At 41.8% G+C, this 27,642-nt stretch overlaps 4 protein-coding genes across 7 annotated transcripts in view; 3 read left to right on the top strand and 1 right to left on the bottom strand.

Annotated features, from left to right (window-relative positions):
* The first annotated feature begins 4,405 nt into the window (after positions 1 to 4,405).
* LOC145446974 (uncharacterized) lies at positions 4,406 to 5,990 on the top strand. Its single transcript, XM_080325379.1, has 3 exons — positions 4,406 to 4,782; positions 5,098 to 5,278; positions 5,415 to 5,990. The coding sequence occupies exons 1-3, from the start codon at positions 4,532 to 4,534 to the stop codon at positions 5,892 to 5,894; spliced, it is 912 nt and encodes a 303-aa protein (XP_080181505.1). The 5' UTR covers positions 4,406 to 4,531; the 3' UTR covers positions 5,895 to 5,990.
* LOC145446972 (AP-3 complex subunit beta-2-like) overlaps positions 5,911 to 27,642 on the bottom strand; it is a 48,707-nt gene continuing 26,975 nt past the window's right edge. The window contains exons 9-25 of one of the 2 annotated variants that reach the window (XM_080325378.1): positions 18,653 to 18,787; positions 17,281 to 17,413; positions 17,109 to 17,218; positions 16,184 to 16,360; positions 15,937 to 16,126; positions 14,789 to 14,907; positions 14,619 to 14,724; positions 13,391 to 13,525; positions 12,530 to 12,679; positions 12,144 to 12,265; positions 11,349 to 11,431; positions 9,565 to 9,670; positions 8,249 to 8,291; positions 8,097 to 8,181; positions 7,940 to 8,037; positions 6,726 to 6,861; positions 5,911 to 6,666 (exon numbers count right to left, since the gene is read on the bottom strand). In XM_080325378.1, coding sequence (XP_080181504.1) covers positions 6,513 to 6,666; positions 6,726 to 6,861; positions 7,940 to 8,037; positions 8,097 to 8,181; positions 8,249 to 8,291; positions 9,565 to 9,670; positions 11,349 to 11,431; positions 12,144 to 12,265; positions 12,530 to 12,679; positions 13,391 to 13,525; positions 14,619 to 14,724; positions 14,789 to 14,907; positions 15,937 to 16,126; positions 16,184 to 16,360; positions 17,109 to 17,218; positions 17,281 to 17,413; positions 18,653 to 18,787 — 2,082 coding nt within the window. In that variant the 3' untranslated portion in view covers positions 5,911 to 6,512. Of the gene's footprint in view, positions 6,667 to 6,725; positions 6,862 to 7,939; positions 8,038 to 8,096; positions 8,182 to 8,248; positions 8,292 to 9,564; positions 9,671 to 11,348; positions 11,432 to 12,143; positions 12,266 to 12,529; positions 12,680 to 13,390; positions 13,526 to 14,606; positions 14,725 to 14,788; positions 14,908 to 15,936; positions 16,127 to 16,183; positions 16,361 to 17,108; positions 17,219 to 17,280; positions 17,414 to 18,652; positions 18,788 to 27,642 lie in introns of both variants that reach the window. The other variant, XM_080325377.1, reaches the window with a different exon arrangement.
* On the top strand, positions 18,760 to 21,817 carry LOC145446978 (uncharacterized). Of its 2 annotated transcripts, XM_080325387.1 has the most exons (6): positions 18,763 to 18,916; positions 18,974 to 19,141; positions 20,034 to 20,241; positions 20,303 to 20,341; positions 20,741 to 20,875; positions 21,279 to 21,817. In XM_080325387.1, exons 2-6 carry the CDS (start codon positions 18,974 to 18,976, stop codon positions 21,467 to 21,469), a joined length of 741 nt encoding a protein of 246 aa, XP_080181513.1. In that variant the 5' UTR covers positions 18,763 to 18,916; the 3' UTR covers positions 21,470 to 21,817. The 2 variants fall into 2 exon arrangements, with proteins under 2 accessions (XP_080181514.1, XP_080181513.1); XM_080325388.1 differs by lacking the exon at positions 20,741 to 20,875 and having other exon boundaries at positions 18,760 to 18,916.
* LOC145446977 (uncharacterized) lies at positions 22,726 to 27,427 on the top strand. 2 transcript variants are annotated; one of them, XM_080325386.1, is made up of 7 exons: positions 22,726 to 22,909; positions 24,030 to 24,212; positions 24,972 to 25,028; positions 25,089 to 25,272; positions 25,356 to 25,412; positions 26,815 to 26,910; positions 27,132 to 27,427. In XM_080325386.1, the coding sequence occupies exons 2-7, from the start codon at positions 24,030 to 24,032 to the stop codon at positions 27,335 to 27,337; spliced, it is 783 nt and encodes a 260-aa protein (XP_080181512.1). In that variant the 5' UTR covers positions 22,726 to 22,909; the 3' UTR covers positions 27,338 to 27,427. The 2 variants fall into 2 exon arrangements, with proteins under 2 accessions (XP_080181512.1, XP_080181511.1); XM_080325385.1 differs by having other exon boundaries at positions 22,729 to 22,909; positions 26,812 to 26,910.

Below are 27,642 nucleotides of genomic sequence, written 5' to 3'. Positions count from 1 at the left end.
AGAAATCCTAAAAACCACGGCCTCTCGATCAATTTTCTTCCCTTTCCACCAATCTCGGCTACGATAACGTGTATTATACAACATCGAGTAGTAAGACGTAAGCGTAAACTGTCGGCGTGCATTACCACACTCTCCTATAGTTCTAACGTTGTTTCCGTTCGCCATGTATCCAGAAAATTCTACGCAATAGATCAATGGTACATCTGCTTCAACTGAGCATAGCAACAGGGCAGACGCCCAACAATTACTTCCGAAAGTCGGTCAGTACTCGGAAGTCGGTCACGCGCACCTTGATTAACCCTGTTTCCGGCATATACTTACATAATTTTCGACGAATGTTAATATGGCTCAGTGAATCTGATTATAGATAACTAGAAAAAGTAGAAAAAGTATCAACAGCGCAGCGTTTCTCTGTGGCGCGGTTGTACATTGCTATTGCCGCGACGTCAGCTGATCCCACTCTCGCCGCTCGGCCGCATCCTTGCTCTTGAGCCAGTCTCTCGCTTCGTCAGACAGCATTGTTGCGTCACACTGCCAATCTACTCGACAATGAATAATTTGGGGCTGATTGTGGGGGTTCCAGGGCCATGAGTGGAATAAAATTTATATTTTCGCAAGCAGTACAGCGTCAGCTTTCGATTGATACCCGATTCATCAAATTTAATGCTCGGCAAGTCGGTCAAAAATCACCGTCAAATTGCCTGTAGCCCAATGGAAACTGTGACGTGATACAATTTCATTGATCCGTGCGATTTGCTTGTGTCGACACCATATAGGACACTATGGTGTGACGTAGGCCCGTTACTATGGAGACTGTATGCGTTTTTGACAGGCTTCGGTTTTGTACATTATTTATTCGCATTTCTGGTTCATCATCATCATCATCATTGGTTTATTAGCAATTTTATCAGTTCAATACACCACAAAAAATGCGATACAATGAATAGACAGGAAGATGTCGAAGCGACTTGGATTTGTCAATGGAATCGGACACCCACCTTGGCCTAGGCGTAGTAAAGAGGAGGCATGCACACTGAATGAAAGTAAAGAATACAGTATAGAAAAAGAAAGCGACAAGAAATAGGGCGGCATGTCATGGGAAGCGAGATCGATAGGTCAGTCGTGGTCCGGTAATCTTGAGGATGGACTGGTTACTGATTTGAATGGTTACTGATTTGTACGCTCATAATTATAGCTCCGAGGGAAAGTTTACGCCATACTAATAATTGCAAATTGCTGTCGTGAAAGTACCAGAACTTGACGCCCACCTTTACCTTTACAAGAGATGTTCGCCTACGCTTAATGAAGTAAGAACAAGTAGGATACTGATTTGTATGCTCATAATTGGAGCTCCGAGGGAATGTTTGCGCCATATGAAAAGTTCCAAAGTGCTATCGTGAAATAACCGGATGCAGTCAGAACACGAACGATTCACTGAAATTCTTGCTGCCTCCACTTATTTCTGAACTCATGCAAGCGCCGTTGACCTAACCAATGATACGTGAATTTATACCACCAAGACGGAATTTTCACCTCTGTTGTACTACGAGTACCCACTGTCGCAAGATGAGGTGGTGGGGTTGCACTGTGGGGTTAGGATTGGGGTTTCGGCACGCGTGGGGTTAGGATCGGGGTGCCGTAAGATGAGGTGGTGGGTTCTGGGTTGCACGTGTGGTTAGGATTGGGGTGCCGTAAAGATAAGGTGGTGGGGTTGGACTGTAGGGTTAGGATTGGGGTGTCGCAAGATGAGGTGATGGGGTTGCACTGTGTGGTAAGGATTGTGGTTAGGATCGGGGTGCCGTAAGATGAAGTGTTTGGTTCTGGGTTGCATGTGTGGGGTTAGGATTGGGGTGCCGTAAGATAAGGTGGTGGGGTTGGACTGTAGGGTTAGGATCAGGGGTTCTGGCGCATGTGGGGTTAGGATTGGGGTGTCTAAGATGAGGTGGTGGGGTTGGGGTTGCACGTGTGGGGGTAGGATTGGGGTGCCGTAAGATGAGGTGCGGAGGTGGTGGGGTTGCACTGTGTGATTAGGATTGGTTGCGTGTGTGAGGTTAGAATTGGGGTGTCGTAAGTTGAGGTGGTGGGGTTGGGGTTGCACGTGTGGTGTTATGATTGAGGTGTTGGGATCATAGGAATAGGGTTGGAGTTTGGGCTGAGGGTAATCCAACCCTCATTTCACGATACCCGACTACAAAATACTCATGGGTAACACTGCTTCGGGGTTGGACTGTAGGGTTAGGATCAGGGGTTCTGGCGCATGTGGGGTTAGAATTGGGGTGTTGTAAGTTGAGGTGGTGGGGTTGGGGTCGCACGTGTGGTATGGTGTTAGGATTGAGGTGTTGGGGTCATAGGAATAGGGTTGAAGTTTAGGCTGAGGGTAATCCAACCCTCATTTCACGATACCCGACTACAAAATGCTCATGAGGAACACTGCTTCTTGATGTTCAAGTTGTTATGAACCCGGTGAAAATACCGTATTGTATGTAACTAACGCTTACTTGCCGTTGGTTAGGTCGAAGACCCGTAGATGAGCTCTGAAATCTGCGACCGCCGCGGATGCAGTGAATAGATATCTGGCCAGTGCCCACCAAAAAATTACCTACATTCTTTGGTGCCCACTACCCATATACCGTAGTTGAGCGCATTATATTATATTTCGCCGATTGATTCGCTTTCTTACTGCATCAAGCGCACGCGAATCTCTCTTGTAGAGCTGGACGTAATTTTCTTTCTGGTATTTCACCAAAGCACTTGTCAAGTCTTCGTAAGAGGCGAAATCTCGAGGAATCCATGCTGCAGTTACGGCTCACAGTTCCGGAAATCTACGTACCCATTCTGCAGTTACGGCGTGCTTACGCCGGACGAATAGCCTGAGGAACTTAATTCGTCCGGTACCGGACGAGTAGACACTTCCTACTGAAAAAACAAATTCAAATTTATCTGTCAACCCCATGAAATTGTTGAGCTGTCTTCAGAGACGATGCAAAACAAATTTGACTCAATTCCAACTAGTAGAAGCGGAGTTATTGGAGTTTTTCGTTGATAATCCTCGGATCCATGGTTAATCCGAGAATTATCAACAAAAACTCCAAGTTTCAATTGAACTAAATTTGGTGTGCAGCGTTTTTTAGGGTAACCTGACAATTTAATGACTGAATGGCTGGAATCCGGAAAAAAAGTTTTTGAACAGCCCTTGATCAGCTCATCTCTGGCGTGCAGCCATAGTGTCCTACATGGTGTCGACACAGGCAAATCTCACGCCTCGGTGAAATTGTATCACGTCACAATTTCCAGTTGGCTACAGGCAATTTGACGGTCATTTTTGACCGGCTTGCCGAGCATTAAATTTGGTAAAACAGGTATCAATCGAAAGCTGACTCTGCACTGATTACGAAAATAAAAATTATATTCCGCTCGTAGCCCTGGAACTCCCACAATCAGCCTCGAATTTTTCATTGTTATGGAGAGCATTGGGACGCAACAATGGTGTCTGGCGAAACGAGAGAGTAGCTCAGGACGTAACAATGCTGTCTGGCGAAACGAGAGAGTACCTCAAGAGAAAAAGAGCTAGACACCATTGTTGCGTCCCAATGCCAATCTCCATAACAATGAAAAATTCGAGGCTGATTGTGGGAGTTCCAGGGACACGAGCGGAATAAAATTTATATTTTCGTAATCAGTGCAGAGTCAGCTTTCGATTGATACCCGTTTTACCAAATTTAATGCTCGTCAAGCCGGTCAAAAATGACCGTCAAATATCCTGTAGCCAAATGGAAATTGTGACGTGATACAATTTCACTGAGGCGTGAGATTTGCTTGTGTCGAAACCATATAGGACACTATGGTGCAGCCATCTGCTGTCTACACATCAGAGATGAGCATGGATTAGGATTAGGTTTTGAAAAAACAGGATTTGTGAAATTTTGTCGGATTTGGATTGGATTTGGATTAGACATTTTTTTCAGAACGGATTAGGATTTGGATTGGATTGAACTATTTTCTGGGAGATTGAAATGTCGTGTGGCGAATGGCGACAAACTTTATTCAGATCAGTTATTAATGTACTTATGGTTACCAAGTTATCTTGAATCAAGTGAATCGTTGGTTGTGAAAGAAAATTTTCGAATCCTTCCATTGCATAAATTAATATTTTTTCTGAATTTCCAGTTGGAATCGGATTAGGATTGGACATGGACTTGAATATGAAAAAGTTATGGATTAGGATTTGGATTTAAAGGTTCGGATTTGGATTGGATTAGGACATAGAAATTTCAAATCCGCTCATCTCTGCTACACATGACGCAAGCCAGTCAGCCATGAAACGAATTGGGATGCGCGCATGTAAATATAAACAATGAAAATGTGAGTGTTCTTTTTGTTGCTTGTTGCCAAAGCATTATTCGACATGCTAATTTATAGACACGCCGGTTCACTATACATTTCTGACGGATTTGCAGGACTTGATCTACAGTAGCTCGATGATAACTTAAGTTATAGTCGAACATCATCTACGTATCTGAGCAATACCAGGATGAATCGAACATGGGTGCATCTGCTGCGTGGCTTTCTAACCATTCAAAATCAATCATACGCATCTCTTCATTCTTCCGGTGTACTGTCGAAAGAGCGCAAAATTTTTTACAACAAATACATCGAACAATTGCGCCGGAGAAAAAGGATTTACACGGGTTATGCCTATGATGTGCTGGATGACCAAAGACGGAGAATTGCGTCACACGATGAAGATATGCACGATACAGACTTCCAAGAAGAACTGCTTGTGTAAGTAAAATATCCTGCTTTTTCATTGTCCTTGTGAACTGAAATACTGTATAGTGTTTTCAATAAAGTACGGCCATAACACCATCCAATACAAGCACATGGTTAGTCAATTGGGCAATGAGACCGCTTTTAAATAATGAATTATATACCTTGATTCATTCCTCAATAACTTGAAATATATTTTTCACAATGCTATATTCCATTCCACTCTGGTCGATGTCCATGTTCTGCTAGACATCCACATAGGCCTATACAATATCCCTTAGCTCGTTATCGCTTTTCAAATCTTCCGTCTGATTCCTTCTTAATTTACAGTGAAGGTAGAAAACGATGGGGATCGTATTCTAATTCGAAAAGGATGCAGTTGGCCACAAAGGGGGCTGGGCCACGGCTTCTAACATGGCAGCAAATGGAACACATACGTTTCCTTAGGCAAGAAGACCCAGAAGAATGGGATATCCACACATTGGCCCACTCCTTTCAAGTTCCAGAGCTGGTGGGTTGAATGTGTAACACAACTTTTCAGTGAGTGCAATACTATAACTCCGTGTTCCTTTGACGAACGTTCACAACCCCGCAATAACAATGGTTTGCTACACTCACCACTGACAACAACTGACGTTATTTGGCAGGTCATCCGTAAAGTTTTGCGAAACAAAAAGGTGCTGACGCCCTGGCTTCAGGAAAAATTGGATAAGAAGGCATGGGCCAACCATCGAATCTCAAACTCCAAACCAGATTCTTCTTCAAAAGCCGTCACAACCACCGATGAGAGAATTTCCACACAGGACCAGTGGGGTTTGCCGGAATGGAAAAACTTGGGCTGGTTCGCAGGCTACGAAAACGCAAGATTATCCACTGATGCCAGACCAGAGAAAACTATCGGCAAATCGACATCAGCTACTGGTGGAGGGGTGACATGGCTTGGTGATGACGAATGCGAATTTTACGAGGAACTGTACCAGGTAGCTGAGGCGATGGAAGAAGAACACTTGGACTCAGATACTGCTGACGATTACAGCGAAGACGCCCCTGACAATCCCTTTGAAGTAACAACCCATGATGGAAATAATTTTTATGATAACGAAGGCGAACTGCTCTACAAAATCTAACATCACATCACACTTGTGTCTCAATACTTGATATATTTTTATTTTGCTAAATGGCGACATCCTCTAATCTAACAAAGACAAACTAGACGGCTTGTAGTACTTCGTGAGCGCACTGTTGACAACTTGTGATGCAAGAGTGAATAGTAAAGACGATTGCTTGGTCGCTGACCCATCAAATGCACGTACCACACATGAAACATTAGTAGGTCGCATGTTTCATCGACCGCTATACCCTATTGATATTGGCCACTGAGCACCAGGTATTGAAATATTGGAATGATAAATGAGTTCATAATATTTTTGCACTATCTGGCGAGAGCGAAGTACATTTAATTACATCACAAGCGTCACATCTCCATTGATACAGTAACTATAAATACGAGACATGATATGAGCACAGTTCCAGCACACTGGACGGACTGCACTCTCACGCTGTGTTGAAATATTTCGCTGCCTCTGACATTTGCCCGAGGCATATTACACCAACTCAAGATAGTCGCTAAAATATGATGAGCGTTAACAATCCACTTCTGGATACAACATCCAGACGATATTCACTAACATTGCACGACGGCAGAGTTATCGGCTGTCCCTGGACTAAGTACGAGGAACGTTTTCTCATGCCAGCAGCTTTTCCTTAATTTGCTTAAACAACATCGAGCCGACCACCATCTTGTCGCAATTGACTTGAAGCGAGGAAGGTTTGTGGTCCTGCGATTGCTCGAAGCATACAAGCAGAAGGGATCCGCCAGACGCCGTCTTTCCAGAGAATCTGAGAGCGAGCGGGCTCGGATATTTTGAAATGTTCTGGAAAACACATTTTCAAATTACCTGAATTTGTTATCGTCTGTCGATGGGACTCGGCTGACGTTCGTGACTGCCACTATCCGTTTGCAGACTTCCTTGTCGTCCAGGGCGTTTGGCAGGGATACTTTTCCAGAGCTTTCGTTCATACCGCTTAGTTTCCCTGATAACAGAATGGAAAACTGATGCTGATAGTAACAGTTGGTTGATTCAATCCTGGAAATCCGACTACAATCAGTAATTTCCTACATAATTGCAGGTAGTGCTATAATCAGAAGTACTTCTACTTTTTGGGAGTGCTCAGTTAAGTGGCACACTAGCACTATTTAGTCCAGTGGTTACCAACGTGGGCGATATCGCCTCCCAGGGGGCGGTCTAGAGGCGATAGGGGGGAGATGACGCATCAAAACAGCTGATTTTTTTTTACTCAACCCACGGAAATTTAGTTGCAAAGGTGCCAAATTCGACATCGACCCGGAAAGTTGACCTTTTTTTAGTCAACCCGCCGGTGATAACAGTTTGTATGCCCATTTTTCGGTACACAAAATTTGGGGGGCGATGATCGGTGTTGAGCTTGAAAAGGGGGCGATGGGTCGAAAAAGGTTGGGAACCAGTGATTTAGTCCAACGGATGTTTTTCGAGATTACTTCCACTTTTTAAGGCAAAACCATTTTTAACTTTACAAAATACTTTTACTTTTGTGAAGCGCAAACTAGATTTAGCATCAACTCAAAGAGTGAAAGAATCAGAATTGGGCGAAAAAGGTCCATTATCGTGGCCCTTTGTCATCTCATCAGTGATTTTGCGACCCAAAATCACTGATAAGAAGACAAAGATGCACCTGGCAATTTCGGAAGTGGTTACCTCCGATTAATTGCTACAAGTAAGAAACTACTGTTAGGAATTACTCGAGTATTGCTCAGACCTTCATTTTCCATTTCCACTTGAAGTAGTTTCGAGACCTCTTGTAAATTCCTGATTGTACTTGAGTATAAATTCACAGCTCCGCTTCTACTTGAACAGTTTTTCAGGCAAAACTAGAAAACTTACTTGGAAATCACTACTTCTCTTAAAGCACATACAAGAACTACTTTTGACCGCCTCTGAGCATCGCCCACTGATCTCAAAGCATTAAATCAATTACACAAAGTTGGTAAAAATTGAAAGCAAGTCCCTGCCTATTCAAGGAAACAGCAAAAGTCACGGCCTAAAATGCTCTACCCCCATACATTGATCCCTACCTTGCTGTTTTATGAATTCCGCTTCATGCATCGTAATCGACTTCACCACTTCTCCCACGGGGATCTTGACCTGAACGTTAAACTTTCTCGATTCCGTACTAAAAGGAAACGTTCTGTGATTACCATGAAACATAAGCAGTGCTTAAAAAATACCGACCACAAGTCGAACACCAACGGCTGCGTCGTGTCGCAGAAGTCCACACCCATCGTCACGGATATGGAAGATCCCGGAGACAACGTACCTTTCAAAAAAAAATTTTATCATTAGGGTAATCTTGCGTCAGAGGACTGAAAACTCGGCGGTCTCACCTATCTTGTTGAATTCCTGAACCTTCAGTCCGCCTTGTAATTTCTAAAGATTAAAATTGATATTGAAAAGTCCAGAGTCGAACTATGACGGGATTCTGAAATAAGGAGTGCTCCTGCTATTTAGCGGTAACGAATCAAGCTTTTTCTACGTGTTACTCACCCAATGATCGAATTTCTAGTTTACCGACTATACACTATACAGTGAGATTTCGATGACTTGAAACAAATTTTTTAACTTTATTGGATAGAATCTCATCGTTTTGATGGCTAGACAGCAACTAGGAAATTGCCTGCTTCGTAGTACGAAGATCTCCGTATCTATTCATCTTGTAATTTTCAACGTCAAGGGGAATGGATAGATAGAATTGGCCTGACCTGCACACGCATACTTGGAAATCGATGACATCACAACATCATTCAACTCAAGTAGCATTTGAGAATAGCCTACTCTAATCACCTCTGTGTAACATGATGGCTCATATAGTCTACAAGGGTAACTGAGCTATTATTAACTCAGAAGTACCGCTAAGTACAGTCTACAATTCTGTGACAGTGTATATTTAACCGTAAGTATTACTGGACCCTTTATTTCCACAATCACGTCATAGATAGTAATTCTTCGTCAGAAAAGGTGATCTCGTGAACATGAAAGTGTTCCCATGCCACAAATATCTGCTATGCATTACGCACATGCAATTCGAGCTTCTTTAGCATTGCAAAGGCTGGTGATATATATGGTACTGATGGAATTATGAGAAGGCATTCGCAAAGTTGAATCACAATTGCCGTATGAATAAAATAAATCCAGTTACTTACAACCCTAAACCACGGAATTTTACATTGATACACCGGCTTAACAAAGATGATTGATAAACCAAATTTGTTTAGGGCGAACAATCACAATTCGCATGAGTTCCGTAAGATATGCGGATCGCTTGTTGTCTACCAGTTACAAAAGCAGACTGTGGAGCTGTCTTGTCTTCAACCTTAATTTACTTGTACAGCAAGTAAAGGTGACGATTCAATCGAACTACTACACGGACGATGTGTTTCTACTAAAACACGAAATACAACATTGACAATCATCGACATGCGTACTATCCCTTTACATTAACTTGTAAAGGCACATTTTCATGACAATTAAAACATCGATATCGCAACACAAAGCCGATTCGTGGCGTACAACGTAAAACACCGATGCCATCATACATACGTCGAGATACTGTTCGTTCGCAATCCACATGTGATGATGAAACGTAAAGCCGTCTGGTTAACTTTCACGGTCATGAGAAACTCACCAAAAGAGATCCACATACCTTATTCCCCATATGGATGTTGTTGATGGGCGCATCACCGTGATTGGTCAGAGTAACTTCGATCGACACCATTTTATCGCTGTATATACACGGGCGTCTGGTGTACCTAAATTCAAATTCGATGGTTTTGAAGATCACACTGTTGGGCAGATAGGATTATTCGACTCGCGCTGACAAAAGTACCCGATATGATCAGGCCGTGTTATTTTTGGCATTTCAGGAGCCAGATGCCAAAACTGCCAAAAATAAAAATTTAAAAATGCCAAAAATAAGCAATTTTTGGCATATGCCAAAAATAACACGGCCTGCCTAATAGTGTATTTCGTTCATGGTGTTGTGTCAACGGGACCGCGTTACAAGCGAGAAGAGCGTTTGTGAAAGACAGGTTTCTTAATCTGGGTCCAGCCCACCCATTAGGGGTGAAAGCATGGTGTCCTAAATGGTGTGGGCACAGCGATATTGAACGGCTGACTGCATTTGGTTTACGTCATACTTTCCATTTGTCCAAAGGCCATTTTACGAACATTTTTGACCGGCCTGTCGAGCGCTAAATTTGATAAAACGGGTATCAATGAGAAGCTGCCACAGCATCGATTATTAAAATCTAAATTATATTCTGCTCATGGAACTGGAACCCCCAAAATCAACCACGATTTTAGCATTGTGATCGAGTTGAACATTGTGACGCAACAATATGTCTGGCTATTTCTAAGCTGCATAGTCTCGTTTTGCCAGACAGTCTTGTTGCGTCAATGTTTTCAAACAAGCTAACCTTCCCAGGACTCTTCCATGCGAGTTGGTAATATTAAACCCACCTGAAGTGACAAAAGTCCTCCGAAAATATATCGGTAGACTGAAGGAGAAATGATAGTCGGGCTACTAAATAGAATGTGTTGAGAGACGACACAGGAAAGTCCTGGAAAAGGATCGGGAAGAAAATTCTTTCCGCGATGTTTTGTGGTTTCGTTTGATATTATTAACCTGTGAAATCGTTAGCTTTTTTCTTCTTATTGTTTGTTGGCACTGATTATACGTGGATGCTGCACATTTTGTGGTGTCTTTTGACAAACTAGCCCAAATAAAGCGTTTTTGTGACTAATTCGAGGCTGAAACTATCTATTTAGAGGACGATGCCAAAACTGCCAAAAATAAAAATCGAAAAACGCCAAAAATAAGTTATTTTTGGCAGTTTTGGCATATGCCAAAAATAACACGGCCTGGATATGATGAAGAAAAGGAAAAAATACAAGAAAAAAACCACCTGACATGCCAAATTGAATCATGGTACCGAGAATGGGTAAACAAGGGTGACTCTTCTGGTGAATCATCGGTGCACCAGACTCGCGTCTGAAAGATACCCGGTCCGCTGAACAAGGGCTAGTAGCAAAACAACAACGGTCCATTTGGTGAAATGTGAGGGGTCGTCCGAGTTGATGATAAATCTTCGAGGCATTTCGACCGGGCATGTTTTTCAGAATTATCATGAAGTCATAACAGAATGGGTACTTTCAAGCGATTCGGTAACTTTCCGTACCAGTGAAAAAATAAGAAAAAAATGCACAGGACCTCTGGCTATCTGCCAAAACGGACTGCTAGTCACCTAGAAGCAGACAGAGTTGGCATAGACTGCCAAATTCATCTTGTTCGGAATATTTTCTAACGGTGGACCGAATTCGAGAAGTTGTACTGAAATATTTGTTCAAGTATTTACCGTAAACACGGTGCATATAATAATTGTTCAAATATTTACCAACAAAATTGCTAAAAAAAGTCAGAACTCTTACTTATACGACGCCGACAGTCCTTCTCCGGTCATACGATGCAGCAATTCGAACGATTCCGGAACGTGCGATCCATACGACAAATCCTGCATTGCGCACACTCACAGTTTAGTACACATTTCAAAAATTACTCGTCATACGAAGAGGTGTTCAGTAACAAAGTACTCGAGCACTGCCTGCTTGCGGCACATACACGGGCTACTTCCATGTCAGGCAGCATCGTTTACTTCTACACTTTAGATTTTCAAAAGTAGATATGGCTGCAAGTATAATGGTCGTAATGCGAGGGTGAAATAGCAACTGTAACGCAGCAAAGGTATGTATATTCGAAAATTGCACAGGTCTATTTGTAGCGTCGATAATTATTTGATTGAATAGTGTATTCGTATTGAAATGAACTTGAATATTTTCGGCTGACACTCATCAGGAGTAATCGTTGGCAGCTAGTAGAGAATTGGATAGAACATTGTACATCAACAGTCTATCACAAAATGTGACGTCACAGGCATGAAATTTTGAAAAATTGAGGCGGTGAGAGCGCACAACCTCAATGTAATATGTAGTACATTGTACATTCGGGTTCATTTCAGTATGAGTAATTGAATATACTATTCAATCTTGAGAAATATCCCTTGACATAACCAATTACTTCTTCAATTACTAAAGTGATCTTCACACCATCCATTGCCGACTTACATTTGAACTACTTTTAATGTCTTGAAATTAACTAGTTCTACTTGTACTCGAACAGCAACGTTGACAACCTTGACCACCCCTGGTCTCATATGCGATAATTACCATTGTGCCTGTACCGTTCGATGTGCTGTCGTCCAACGTCAGTCCTTGAAGATCGGCAGTCAAAGACGGCGTTAACACTTGCATTGTTGGCGTTGCGTTGTTCATTACGGGTGGCGGACCGACTGCGAAAACATAAAATTGCATTTGATAAGTCAACATATGACACAATATTGCAGCGAAGTAAAATGCAGTAGAGCCTATCGATTCACCATCAATGTTTATTTGTCCATGTCCATCGATTGAAACTTCAACATTGTGATAACTGAACGTAAAATCCTACTATGAAGGCATATTCGACCCCGTTGTGATTTTTAGCCATACCGTTTCATTGAATTTGAATCGTAATAGGTAATAACTACAGATTAGCATCGAATCCGGCCACTCACAGTCGTCGAGGTCGAGAAGGGAGATTTCTTTCCTTTCTGCTTTCGGTTGCGCCTTTTTAGGTTCTTTTTTACGCTGCGGGACCGGCGAAGGCGCCGGAGAGGACGAAGCGCTGTCGCTGTCGGATTCCGAATCCGAATCGGATTCCGATTCTGTAAAAAACAAGCGGGCTTGTTACGGCACTACGTAAGAGACTGCATTGTGAGAGCTGCACCACTTTTGATGTAGTTTGCCGACCTCATCAAATTGTTGAGCTGTCTTCAAAGACGATGCAAAACAATTTGGCTCAATTCCGACCAGTACAAGCGGAGTTATGCGAGTTTTTCGATGATAATTCTCGGATTATCCACTGGATTTCGGATTTCCCTAATAAATTAAAATTTTTTATCGGATCCGCGGAGTCCTATACTTGTCAGAATGGAACCAAATTTGGTGTTCAGCGTTTTTTAGGGTAACCTGACAATTTAATCAGTGAATGGCTGGAATCCGGGAAAAAAAGTTATTTTTGAACAGCGCTAATACACAGTATCGACAGTATTCCGCAACAAGGCACTTTGAGAATCGGGGATAGCCACATTCAAAACAAAAAGAAGCATCTCCCCGGATGACACAGAACGGCCCGCGACAATAACAGGGGTTATTTCGGTCAGTTGTCAGAACTACTTCATTCGCAGAAGCAACGCAAACCAATCCAAAAACTACTACTCACATAATCCAAAGTGTAAAAAGTAAATAGTTTTGCTTCAAACTTGTCGTAGAATTGGAATTAGTATAAAAGCATATCTCCTATAGCGAGTAGCGCAAGGATGCATATCCTACTCAAGTGAAAATAAAGTAAAGAAGGATGCGTAGAGTCGAGTAACCTGAAGCAGATTCTTCTTGCAAAGTCGCTTTCTTAGTCGGTGGTGCCGGGACGGTGTCGGACTCGCTCACTCTGGAATCGGGCCCTTCCGTACTGCCGGCGCTGGACTCGCTGCCCGACGTCGAATCGGATTCTGAAAAGGGACAAATATGAATACCCGCAATCGGGCAACAGCCTCAAGGAGAGAATATTGTGTTATCAATATCATCGGATTCTTTTTAACACCGTATCTTAAGAACGATTTATTGCTCGAAGATTCGCGACAACATGTAAACGCAATGCAACCGTACTTCAGTGATATTTCCCACGATTTGTCTTGTTATTTTTATTTTGACGAGCGACGCGGTGACATCGTCGAACGATTAGCCAGCGGTGGTCAACGTACTCAGAATTGACAGCAGTAGTGGTACAAGTATTGCCATGAATTTCTAATCAATTACGACAGTTGTTTAGTTGCTATATGAAGTTCTTTTGAATTCTCTACTAGTGGCTGACCATTACCCCTGACCAGGGTTGTAACCAAGTCACAAGATTTTTTTACAGTTTTGACTTGAGTCATTTTCGATTCACCAACGACTCCAAGTCGAGTCCAGGTCATAGTGTTGTGACTCTGACTGTTCAGTTTTGAGTTCAATCCGGTTAAACACACTCTTTTCAGCTCTGCTCGAGTGATATAGAATGGCTCACATTCATAATATTGTAATTTTTCTCAGTCCTAACAGATTCCAGCCCTATTTCCAAGTATCAGGACAGGTAGACGAAATACCAAAAATGTTGTGACTTTACTATGCTTTGCAGTTACATTGAAATGTCAGTCTTAGCCCTCCTAGTCTCGAGTCATATGACTTGGTTCGAGTCGTGCACAATGGATCGGGTACAAGTCGAGTCAATACACAAATTCACTCGAGTCACTACAACCCTGGTTATCCCGACCCTGACGAACGTCGGCCGAAAACATCTGGTTTATTTCAATACAAATATATTGTTCAATTGTATATCGAAGTTCTGTTACGAGTCCGTCAATTAGAAACTGGATGCAGTCTGAAGACAAAAACGCCCCAAATAGTGAAAGCAAAACCTACTCTAGTACTCCGAAAATGTAGAAACATTTAATTACCGACCAGCCTATATACAGACCGCCATTATCGTCGAATAGTCGAAACACATTGCTGACAGCCAACCAGGTGAAAAAAAAATAGTGCAGCCAGTATTATCACCTGAATCGGCTGTATCGCTCTCTTCCGACTCCGAACTAGTTTCGTCCGAATAGAAAGACTTGACTTTCGCCGGCTTCTTGCTGGCCAGTACCTTTCCTTTCTTCGACCAAGTAGGAACCTGACACAAACAACGGTAAATATACAGAGTCTGAACGACGTAAACAGATTAAATCCATCTCTACCTCTACGTTACGGACAGACGCGTCCGGCTTGACTTCCGGAAAATCCGGCAGCTTCTGATACCCGCTAGCCTCCAAGTTGATGCTGTGCGACAGCGATCCGAGTTGAAACTGGTCCCGGTCTGCGAGCCAAATGTAAAAATATCGATAACTCAGGCACAGAATATTTTGTACGCGTATTATGAGCTACTACTGCACACCTTTGGCAATTTTGGTCACTTATCGTCACTTAGCGATGGTTTACGACAGAAAATTTAGACTTATCAAGTCAATACAGGGGTGAATACGCCACGTGAGGCACCGCTGAGTTTTACATTTGAAAGGGGGGCAAGTGAGAGTGACAATCCCACTTATCTGAATCGAAAAATATTTATTGATTCGTCCAACCGTAAATAAAATAACATTGGCGGATGAAATAATAACAAGAAACTAAACGGTGAGGCCAGGGTGTGATCGATAGGACTCAGTGTAGGGTCGACTGGTCTGATCACACCGCGCATCCAACAATTACAGATATAATTTATTAATTTGGATGCAATCGGTTGGGATTAATAAATTCAGCACAGCATAAAAATATATAACAATAAAATGAAAATAATTGGGGATTTAATAGGAGATGAGGTGACTGAAACTGCAGCGACGTCATAATGCATTGATTTCGATCCTGGGACCAAGATAACTTGATAAAGTGAAGAAAAAGTTTGAAGATATCGGGGACAAGCGGTGTGTATTTTTGAAAATTGCTCTATTCGTACTTGTATATTGTAACGTTGTGAAGATTCATCTCGTCATTTCAAAAGGAGCCCACCTCCCTTTTTACTACTGATAGTATGAGGCACGTCGAGGAAATCATCTTACTGGAGTTCTTTTCCGACTTTTCATTTTCCATTAGCTGCTTCTACTTTTAATCGAGTAGATGCTCACGATAATACTTCCACTGGACTAGTAATGCAATGTAATGTAATGTAATGACTGTTTCGACCATTCCTGGGCATAAGTTTATTGTACGCAAAACAGATGGCGCAATTGTTGAGCATTTTGAAATTGGAATATCATAAGACAATATCACACCTGTCAATTACGATACAGATACGATACGATAAAGAGTATTTCGCATGCCAGGATTCGCCATCCATGCGACGTAAACCTACCTTTAAACGGCGATTCCAAGACTGGCGCCGGCTTGGACGCCAGCAATATCTTCTTCGCGTGCTTTTGCAAAGTTCCTCCGTTCTCAGATCCGGACATAATCAGATGACGCACCAAACGACCGCGGTCTCGAATGTCGTAGTTTTGATCGTATTTCGCGAGTTGCAGTACGTATTGCGTCAGCAGCTTGGTCTGAAACGACCGACAACGCATTACAACCGACTTTCATTGTGTTTACACACAACACACCTGTTTGTAATTGGTGACGTACAGCTTGGCGGCGAGGTTAATGGTCTGCAGCTTAACAATGTCGTCTTGTTGGATGAAGTTTTTGGCAACGCGTCTCAGCACGTCGGGAGCGATTTTGGGCACATATTCGCTGTACTCGCCCACTAGCCACAGAATACTGGCTCGCGCCATTCCCACCTACGTCACACGATTCAGATTCATTTTCAAAGCAATCGACCAACTCTTAAAGTCATAGGTGGGCAATTGCAAAGTAAATTGCAACATTAGCAGGCGTAACTAGTGCAATATCCACATAATACAATCTAAGTAATTTACAGTTGAATGGTTATATTCATATCGAAATACTATACAAATCCATATTGAAGTTCTGCACCACAAAGAATCTCTTCAAATACGCAATTTGTTTACAAAAAGAATGAAGTATGCAGCCAAGTTCACAAAATGACCCCGAAATAAAGCCCCAGGAGCTGCAGCCATTTTCAAGTAGGATTACTAGCCTTAAGCGGCCAGAGTTCCACGTAAAATTATAGGTAACTTGTTTACAAACAAACCGAGATATGCAGCGATTTTATTAATTTCCACATCTCACATTACATCATCAGTTTCCTAAAGTGAAGAGCATCTGGTTGCACTTTGAAGCTAGCGGAATATGTCGAGAATCTAGTGCGGAATGCACAGAGTGGCAAAATAATTCAGAGAAAACAAATTCCGTCCAGGCCTTTGTTTTCATCACGATTCTCAAGATTCTCTCGACAATGTACAGCGAGTCACCGCAGCAAAGAAACGGTTTTAATCCCGACTCTAAAATCATCACGTTTACTCAAAATAGGGCATAATCCTTAACGGATCAATTATGTCAAGTGTTTATGTTCGTGAATAGTGACTGCCGGGCCTCAAGTGTGTCTGTAAATAGCCTGCAACATACCTGAATATTATCAAACAGCTTCGACATATGATTGATGATTTCGCTGTGTTGGGACGGATTCATTTGCAGAAGTTTCTTTATAACCACGATGCTTTCGGCCACGACACTCTCTGAACAGGTCAAGTGGAAAGATCTTAATAAATAATGTGACAACAGTCACGCAGTGACATACCGTCTCGGTTCGATAGCAGACCGACTAGCCCGGCAAGGCAAGTGTCGGTCACTTCTGCAATGTTAGCCGCGCAACGACCAATAGCTTGTATCGTATGAGCCACAAATTGTTTATCGGAGCTTTGCACGTAAGTCTGAATGTAAACAGAACACAATTTAACACGCTATAAGTCATGAAAGGATTGTGTTTTGCGTGGGTATTTGTATAATTCCAAAAAATATGAGATTGAGCAAGAACGCTAAAATTGTAATTTTCGGAAACACATTTCTAAACAAGGTGTAAAATTAAAAACGTTGAAAGCTTCCGACAAATTCCTGGTATCTCCCAGCTTGAATGGTAAGAGAAAATCATCAGCACGCCGATAGACGCCGTCAAAATCAATGGAAGCAGCTTCACAGCATCAAAAGACGAGTCGTAATGACTTACAAAGAACACCCCCATGAATGGAGTACATAAACAACGATCAAAAGACCATAATTTCGTCCGTCAATTCACAGACTATGATGACAGCCAGAGCTCTAACATCAGAATCGAGCGACGACAGACGACGCAAAAACCCGTACCCAATAAAATCCGACACGTTCCCCGCCTCACGTTGAATATTAAACCGATCAAAGAGCGTCCATTGACAGGAATTATTTTATTGGCAACCAAAGAATTACTTTCCATGACGCGTGTGACCGCCCGTAATAAAACCAACTTATTCAGTTGTGTTACGCCACGGGCGACAGGAAAGTGGATGATACAGAATGGTTGCAGGTGAGGCGTGTGACAAATTACGTGTGTCGGTGATTTCAGGGGAAACGGCGCTAAGTGTCACCCATATGGAAATAACTAGGTTGACAAATAACATACGGAGGCATGAAGATGCGCTTATTTAAAGCGCCAGCGACTCATGTGCGTGGCATTGTTGACCGATGCGTTAACCCAAAGTTGAAAAGGCGAGTAAAGGTGCGTCAGGTCAGGTCGACGGACTTTTCACGCTCTACGCACCGCGTGCACATTAAAAATATGACAAATACTACACGCAAATGCTTGTTGCGCGCTACTTTTTTTCCTGTATGATGTAACGTCGGTGGGTATAAAATGTGCTGACAGCTAACGGGAAACTAAATAACTCGCAAGCAGACGGATTAGAAATGCATTTGCATAGTTAGCGGCGTTGTTCAAAGTAGAATATGGCTCAATCACGTTGGGTCTGATCGGTAGTTACAATTACTCTATTAAGAATTTATTTACTGTTATAGAATTTTGGAATCTACCACACAAAGTAGAGATACTTCAGAAGCAACGTTCACTTCATCAAATTTCAAATGGTAGAGAGTATGTCTTGGAAAACGGGTCTTAGCTATGCTATTAAACTTGGACCGACCTGAAACTCCCGTAAAATAGTCGATATGTTAGTTTCCGAAGCCAAATTCGTCAACGCTTCCAATTTCAAGATTCTGATATGTGTCGGGTCCGTCGAGCGTACGTAGAAGCTTTTCATAAACGGCTCGAAGATTCCCTGGCAATACAATAACGCACTTCATAATTCAAATATTTCTAGAAAAGCCGCAATAACATAACTATACAGTATAATAAAATATTCGCCGCAGAAATTTTGAGAGATCTTCAACAGTAATATAAAACAAAGGTAGGTACACAGATTTGTGCGGGCGATTCTTGATAAACCAGTGTCGCTATTTTGCAGATGAATTTTGCCACAGTAACGATACTGTTAATATCCATGCTTGTCTCGGCCGAGGCTACCCCGTTGACCAACTTGGGAGAATATAAAATCAAAGATTGGGTGCACCATATCACCAACTGGACAAAGATCATCCAAGGGACGAAATTTGTAATTCAAAACGCATTCACAGTAAGTGAAGTACATACAATATGGTTCTTTTGTCAGCATATATGCATGTGCTGTCATTATTACAGAAACAGTGACTGCACTGTTTACAGATAAGACTTACGGTAACATTTTAGTCAAGGTAATAGCAAGACGTTCGTCAAAATGCATAAAATTCATTATTGCAGCAAACAATACGTTCATATTGTCATATTTATTCCACTGGAAGCTTTTCGACTGGCTCTCTTCAGCAGTGAAGGCCAGTAAATGAGGTTAACCAAGTTCGAAATATGGAAAGAATTCTGTCGTTGTGACGTAATAATGACAAGTACACAAGTCGCGAACGGCAGTAAAAAGCGCACAGTTACGGTACAGCACGCACAAAATCAGCTGTAAAACAGCCGAATGACAAAACAACACTAATGGAAGATTCCCAGCGTGTAGAGATGTTCCTTCTGGCGGCAGAGGATCGGCTTTTGCAGCTTTATAATGGTCGATTTAAGGACCTTTAAATGAAAAAGAGAACGACCACGAGCAACTATGGAAAACTGATTGTTACTGTAATGTTTTGCACACTCTGGGTGTTTCAATAGGTGCTGTCCGGTGGCAGAATTACATGCTGTTACTTGGTCATAATCACGCATGGTAACTAGGGACTGTGAAGTGACAATATGAACGTATTGTTTGCTGCAATACTGAAGTTCTGTACTTCGAAAAGCCTATATAAAATTAATTGCATCAGAAATATCATTCACGAGATCTTCAAATTCGATAGTCACGTCAAGAAATTCCATATGTAACCATATTCATCGCAGCCGCTTCCAATTCTCCATTGGCATTACAACAAATAGACAAGCACACCGATTAAAGCTATGAGATAATTCTCAAAAACAAAACACACTCCATCTTGAAACAGATTGAAGAGGAGACTTCATCCGAGGTCCACGCGTCGACGGTCATCGAAAAATTTAAATCGCTATGCGACAGAAACTCAACGCTTAGAAGCTGCGCAAAATTCAGTTCTCACAATTCGGAGGTTGACATTGACGAAGATGTCAGCAACGAGCCCGTAGCGAGTCCGCCGGTGTGCGGTAATTTCAAAGACTTATCCGGCATATGGGAAGGTAACAGACTCAGTTAGTTAACCCGATTCGTGATATTAATCCGTTTACTGATTATTATCAGATCCTCCTGTTATACAAGCGCGAAGTGATAGCAATGAAAGTGAGTACATGAATATTATTGTTTGTGCCGCAATTGGAATGCTGGCTGGAATGTTTTTAAATTTATTTAAATCTACAAAACTATCTGCTCATGCTCTACCCCCATAGAAAGTCGCTGGCCTTAAATTTGCTGGAAATGAAACGAATAGCTGGTAATATCATATGTTACATTACCCAAACTAGCATCACATGTGCTTGGCCAGACACTGTTTGTTGTAGAAGGTTGTGCTATCTAAACAATTGGCTCTTTAAACTTAGCTCTTCATACCCCAAAACAACTGAATTCCAGTGGATTTCGACACAAAATATCAAATTGAATATATGTAATCTCGGATTATCCGTCATACTACAACCCCTTGAAGAAACAACACTTGTGACACTATCCATGTTTCATTGTTAGCAAACGACAACCTCAGTAGGAAAAAGAGAGAGGTACCCCACCAGGGGGCGAGTCCTTGTTCAACTCCGCTGCAATTAAAAGTTTTCCTCTATCTTTACTCTGACGAAATGGAACACGAAGTATATCACGACACTGGTGAGTAGCCAATGTAAATTCGTACGACTGATGTTGGTATTGCGTTCTGTTTGATGCATTGGAAAGTTGGATCATTGAAATTAGCGACAATCCATTCGAAAAGTTATCACAGCTCCTAAACTTATGAACTACACGGGCTCTGAACAATTGAATATTAAAATATACTATAATGGTAAAAAGGGGGGAAGGGACAAAATTCACCGACGGCCAACCGTATTTCAGCCCTACGTGGGGCATGGAAAATAAAATCCCCGGTGACAGATATTCTAGAAAATAGTCTGTATAACTGAAGGCTGAAGCAGTAGAAATGACCCACAGAGCCCAAATAGTTTAACATACAATTGACTAAGGACGAGTGCACTGCACATCATGCCAATCATTTCATGTTTTCTCACTCCAACAGGGAACTCACTGTACCAGGCCTTTTACGTCAGAGAATGCGTGGACAATCCTCCAACGATTAACGGTTACACGTGCAGAGAAGAATACATAAAAGCGGACGCGGTTGTATATCTCAATGACTATAACGACGACACAGGCACTAAGTCCGTGTACATACCGGCGACATGTACCTATCAATTAACAAATCCGTAGCGGGCAAGGCTTATCAAAATGAACTACTACCAGTCCATTTAATAAAGCAAAAAGGCCAAGATCGAGTGGAAAATGCGGGAATGCCAATCAACTTTGTAACGACGTCCATCTGAAGATGAGAGACTAAAACGTTACTATCATCCAAGATATGCCTTAACACTTGTGTTGTTAATATTTCGAGGGTTTCAGTTTTCCCGAATCAAGTTCCAATATTATGAACACCTACATTCTTCCAATGATGTGAGAAGGAGCTGCAATCCCGTTCAATGCACAAACATATATTTTTCTATTATATTCGGTAGTATTACCAATGATTTTAATATATTTTGAATATATGCACATTGCACAACCACATATGGGCGGATGAATTATTAGATTTCAAGTTATGACGCCAGTATTGAATTTAAACGTCAATGTTCATTATGAAACCAAGGCGCATCACGAGTGACGAGTCAATTATTGCAAGTTTAGTTAGACTGCTGACCTCAGGGCAGTTTAAGCATGGCGTCATCATTCTCACAAACACAAGCACCATCTAAAAAGCCCAAGTGTCTTTGATCAAATTCCCCAAGACAGAAACTCAATTATGCAGTAAGAAATTTCCAATGTCTGTAAATTAGTAGTAGGTACGCTATCCGCATGAAAGCATGTCTTCAATTAGATGCTTGGAATGAAGGTTAATTGTATCAGTGTGACGAAAATGACGTTCAAATCAACTCTGTCCAGTGAATAAAACAATGCACGGCGTGGATTTACAGTTTCAGCCATTGCAATGGTGCAATTGATGCGCACGAGAGATTAAATTTGTTTGTTGACATCATCGGAAGATCAGCTTGGCCAGTTTCGCGGATGTGCAATTAACTTGCATGACAGGTGAATATGGAATGGCTTGCTCATATGAATTAAACTGAAAATTAAGCGAGAGCCCTGTTAGTTGCTGTCAGATGTCTAGCAGTTTGCGTGACAGGATAATTAAAAAAAAATTCCAACCAACAAACCGCGCAAAACAAGTGCCGCCAGCAGGGAATGCTTACTAGACAGCTACCTACAAACGCCGAGACAGCCAGGGGTTTATTTTTCGTCAATGAGCTCATTGAATTTCCAGGGTAATACCACCAAAATATCAGCTGCGGGAAACGGAGCCACGGAGGCAATAGAATAGCAAAAATGCGGAAGTTTCACAGCGGAAGAAAAATCGGCATTAGAAATCTTGAAGCAGCATCTGCCTGGGGCCTCATAGAAGCTATATTATGATTGGCACGAATTGCGGGCGTCAGTAAGTAATTATCACTGCAAGTGTACGGAAGTCGGGACTGGCCTTCTTGTCGCGATAATCTCGAGAGAGATAGCGGGCAGCACGTCGAACGCAATCATTCAAGAGCACGTCAACGGGTCGCTTAAAATCAGCACATCATCTGTCGCAACTCTAGCAAACTCTAGGTAGGTTGATTTATTTATATGCCATATTGGAGTAGCATACCTCTAAGTAGTCTTAATCCATGGCAAAAATCTCAGCAGGTTCACCCTTCGATCAATATAATAAAATGTGATGTCCAAAGTTACCCCCTTATATTTTATCAGAATGGGGTAACTTTGGACGGTGGAAAATGTGATATTTAGAGCTCTGTTAAGTGGCTGCTTCATCTGTGTCAAAGCGTATTGTATTGTCAACTCTATTCGTTATGACCTGCCTGATGGCTTTGTAAAATGGAATGAGAAGGTTAATAATTGAGAATTTGCCAAAATATGAAAAAAATGGGTAGGCAACAAACCGAGAGATTGTAAGCGGGTGTAAGCTACTTTAATAACTTATCACATAGTCTTAAAGATGCGCGCGCTGAATATGGGATAAATTACAATAAAATATATCCATCAGTGGACATAGCAAAAGGAAAGTGCATATTTTAAAGAACACTAATATATTTGAAACCAACAAGAAATCACGGTTACAAGCTCAATGCTTGCTGACGCCGCCAGTTGGATAACCTTATCCCCATATGATATTTATAAGTCCCAATTGGGCAAGACATTAGTGAGATTGAGATAAGAAATGAATAAGGTGGCATTAGTGTTCATTAATGACCTAAATTTTTATTGTCATTTTTCATTTGTTTTTGGGGGGATTAGGTAAAAATCATGCAATATGCCACACTTATACTATTTTTTCCATTTTTAGTTCCTGCTCTCACCAATTCTTGCCAAATAAGCCTCATTTAAGAGGTTTCATAAACCATAGAAGTGTAAAGACATACAAAAATCTACATTGTTCAAAGTTACCCCACATGCTGGGGTAACTTTGGAGACCGGGGATGATTTACAAAAAATACGGTACCTATGGATGAAGATTTTGGATTGGTTAATTGTAATCTTTGCTTCACAACCCCAGAAAAATACAAAACTTGCCTCCTCTGCACACTAGCATTTCCAAGATATAAAGCGAAATTGTGAAAAATTGTCCAAAGTTACCCCGGCTTACGGTAGCTGATATTTTTTCAGTCACTTGTCTAGAAAGTAATGGCAAGTAATAGCTTTTCAACAGAAGTCTGTGATTCATATTCAGATGATGAGCAATTGCCTCCTTACTGCATTGCTGTGTGGACTTGTTAGCCTGAGAAGCCAGGGAAGAGTTACACAACAGACCTACATTTTGGGGGATGGGCCAGTTCCATCTCGGAGCCCCAATGGAGATAGAAGTGCAATCCCGATCTTTTTGCCATCTCGAAACCCAGGAGAAGAAATAAGGGTAAAATTAGGAGTCTACACCGATCATTGAATCAGTCTCATTTTGTATTATGCACCACACATGTTAGAATATGTTCCTACAGCAACACACTTTTCGTTCTTGCCAAGCAATTACGATAAGCCCAGATGGAAAACGCTAAAAACCCAGATTAACGGCATAGTAGCCACAACCAGTTTCACTACTGGTACGGAAATACCATTGCACCAATGCAATGTTACCGCTGTGACAATCGTACTATTTGGCACTAATTGATCGACATTCATGATCAAATACACAAGATATGGAGAGTCAGTGCAACTGAAAAGAGACACGCCGTTATTAGTAATCTTAGTAGTGTAGAAATGACGTACAACGAAATCTGACACAGCCTAGTGAATATGTATCTGTATCCAGACATTAACTCAGACGACTGAAGCTGAATATGTCTGGTTATTTGAAATAGACTCAAAATCGAAAATACTTTGGCTTGTCAGAATTTGCTTGTTCTGTTAAGGTCAACAGCAGCTATTTAAGTTCATTACCTTGATAAATTCATTGAATACGTTTTTGGTCTCAATGCTTCAAACTAAAAGTGTGCGTTAAATACGATATATTCCTTGTATAGGTGGATTAATCCGTGATTAATGTGTCGATTCAGGAATCTGGCCCGCCAAGTACTTCATTATACCATATCAGGCCCGGCGACTGGAGAAGTTGCCCGTCCCTGACGTAGAACTAGTGACTCGATCTCAACACTAACAGGAAAACATTATTTTTCAGTATCCGTCTGAGTCACAGAGAGGACGAGTGCCGAAGAGAATACCTCAGCCGAACATTGTAATTATTCCCAAAAACATTTGAAATTAGTGATTGATAACGAAAGAAATTTTATCAAAGGTCGGAAACATAACAAGACATCTATGCTTCCAACGGAAGTACATGCATTTGCGTGCATGCTACTATGCATTACACCCGGAGTATCAAAGTAAGCTGGATTTCTACACCAGAACATATATGTGTAAGGAACGGAGACTAAAAGAGGAAAGGGCACTCAGAGCACAGCAAAGCACACAGAACAGAGGTAGGGACAAGAAATAGTGGTAGCAGATTACGGAATTGCTATCCGCGCGAGTCATTAACAACTTCGCTTCTTTTTACTTGCAGCATTCCCGCTACTCGTACAGCTACAGACTACCAGACAGAGGTCGAGAAAGAAGAGAGGTAAAAAAACATAATAATGTCAAATTGTAGGAGCAAAAGGTGTCTATGATATTTTCAATGAAACATGAATCCATTTTTCTAGGCACAAGCCCAGTTTACGAGATTTGGCTCACGAAAAAGCAACCGCTACTGTTACTATTGTAGACTTTCATAGGGATAACGTGTCACCGTCACGTCTGGGCTTTTGCAAAGCGCCATTATGTTGATACGGTAGCCCTACAGTGTTACAGCATAACGTAGATCAGTATTTCCAACTCCATGGAAATTTTATGGTATAAGGCAGGGGTGTCAAACATCCGGCCCGCCAGACGATTTCATCCGGCCTGCGAAGCAATTCTGATTAGATTGAAAAATAGTCACGTTATCCAGCACATTTGTAGTAAATGTTGTTTGTAAGAAATACTACTGTTGAATATTCCCTCAAGACAGCAAATGTCAAGCACTTTCATAGGCCACATTATAACCACCCGAGTAGTGGCGGGATAGCGTAGTGGTATAATTCACAGCTGCAACACCAATGGGTGACGAGTTCGAGTGTGACTAAGGTCGACTCAAGAATTCCTACTTGAGTGTTTGAGGCTTATCTAGGCCCCTCCTAGCCATCTCATCCGTGCAAGCGGTGTCTTATAACAACAACAATAACAACCACCCGACTGCGGTGCTGTGGTTTCACTCTAGTTAGCACTAGGAACAAGTCAGTGATAATGACACCCAATTTCGAGAAGGCAAAAAGTGCACACTGAGTTCAGAGTTTTATGGGAAATAGACCAAGAAATAGTTATCCACAGAAGTAAAAACACCAATGCCAATGCAGCTTGCATGGAGAATATAACAGTTACACAAAAACTGAATACAAATATCTGCGATTGCATTGCTCTGTCGTTTCCGAATTAGAAGGTTTCCGACTCGAATCGAGATTTAATAATTATTATTATCAACCAAATTCCAACATCTGTGTGCACTGTTAAATCTTTTGTATTCCTCACAACATTGCAGCAAACAGTACGTTCATATTGCGTAATTTATTCCACATGAAGCTTTTCCTCACAACAGATACGCAGGACTAACACCAGATTACAACTAAGGAAAAGGGAGCATAGAAATATACCATCTTGTATCGTTGTTAGCGCCACTTTAGTGGTGTATAACTGTATTAAACCGGCCAATCATCGTATTTGCTCAACTCCGTTGTTCGCGAATAAAGGTGTTGCTACTTGCTAGAATAAAACCACTATGGTCGACGATACAATGTAATAAACGTAATAAACTATAGATACCCGGCAAAATCAGATCAGCTAAAAATTTATTTTCACAACTCGATCATACCTATTCTTGTCACGGCAATTGGAAAAGTGTTGTTGCTAGCAAATGGCCAGTACAGAAACTTGCGCTTTTTCAGCAGCAACATTCAATGCCTGTTCCACAGAAGCAATCCGCTTAGAAATTGTAGAGGCGGAGGACAAGCACGGGAAAACAGTGGAGCTTCTGGCTGATATCAGTGAGTAGCCCATAAATCTTTCGTTTCAAACCTGGATTGAGTCACTGTTAAGAACTAGACCAGTGGTTCCCAACCTCCTTTTACACCTTTCCTGCGCTGAAATGGGTCAAGCATCGAGTCGCTTTTAACATTTTCGACCAATTCGTTATTTCCGCCCCCTTCTATCTCAACATCCTCCCCAGGGAAGTATCCAATCAATTACAATCACGCTTTTGTTGCAGACAACCAACTCTTCCAAACTTTCTATGTAAAGAAATGCAACACAGCTCCTTCAGTCCCGACACACGGACTGAACTGCGTAAAAGTGCAAGCCGTTGTGGAAACAGCGGTATATGACGACAACGGTGACGATGATGTAACGAACGATCCAGTGGTGATGGCAGAAGTGAAAATACCCGTCGATTGCGCACTCCATCATGACATTTAGAATTCTGCGATCGGCACAATTGTTCACGCGTTATTAAGCATCTGTTACTGTGTCGCATGTAATGTTGAATAAATTTTTTCTCGCACATAACCCAGCACTGTTGTCTCTTGGAAAACAGTCTAGTAGCAATAGGGAACTTTTTACAACAGTCCAACAACATAGGTCAGATCAGATACCAGCCCTGTGAATATTATTACGGGGGCAGATGTAGGGGAGAGGAGGCCAAGATGAGACACGGGGCAAGATGAGACATGCAATTTTTTCACAGAAAAATTTTCTGATGGACAGATCAGATTCCTTTAACT

This window comes from Botryllus schlosseri, chromosome 9 (assembly GCF_051294905.1).
Source record: "Botryllus schlosseri isolate E-star chromosome 9, Bs_hap1, whole genome shotgun sequence".
Classification (NCBI taxonomy): Eukaryota; Metazoa; Chordata; class Ascidiacea; order Stolidobranchia; family Styelidae; genus Botryllus; species Botryllus schlosseri.
The sequence above is the reverse complement of the archived record's forward strand: the minus strand, read 5'-3'. Positions and strand labels throughout refer to the sequence as shown.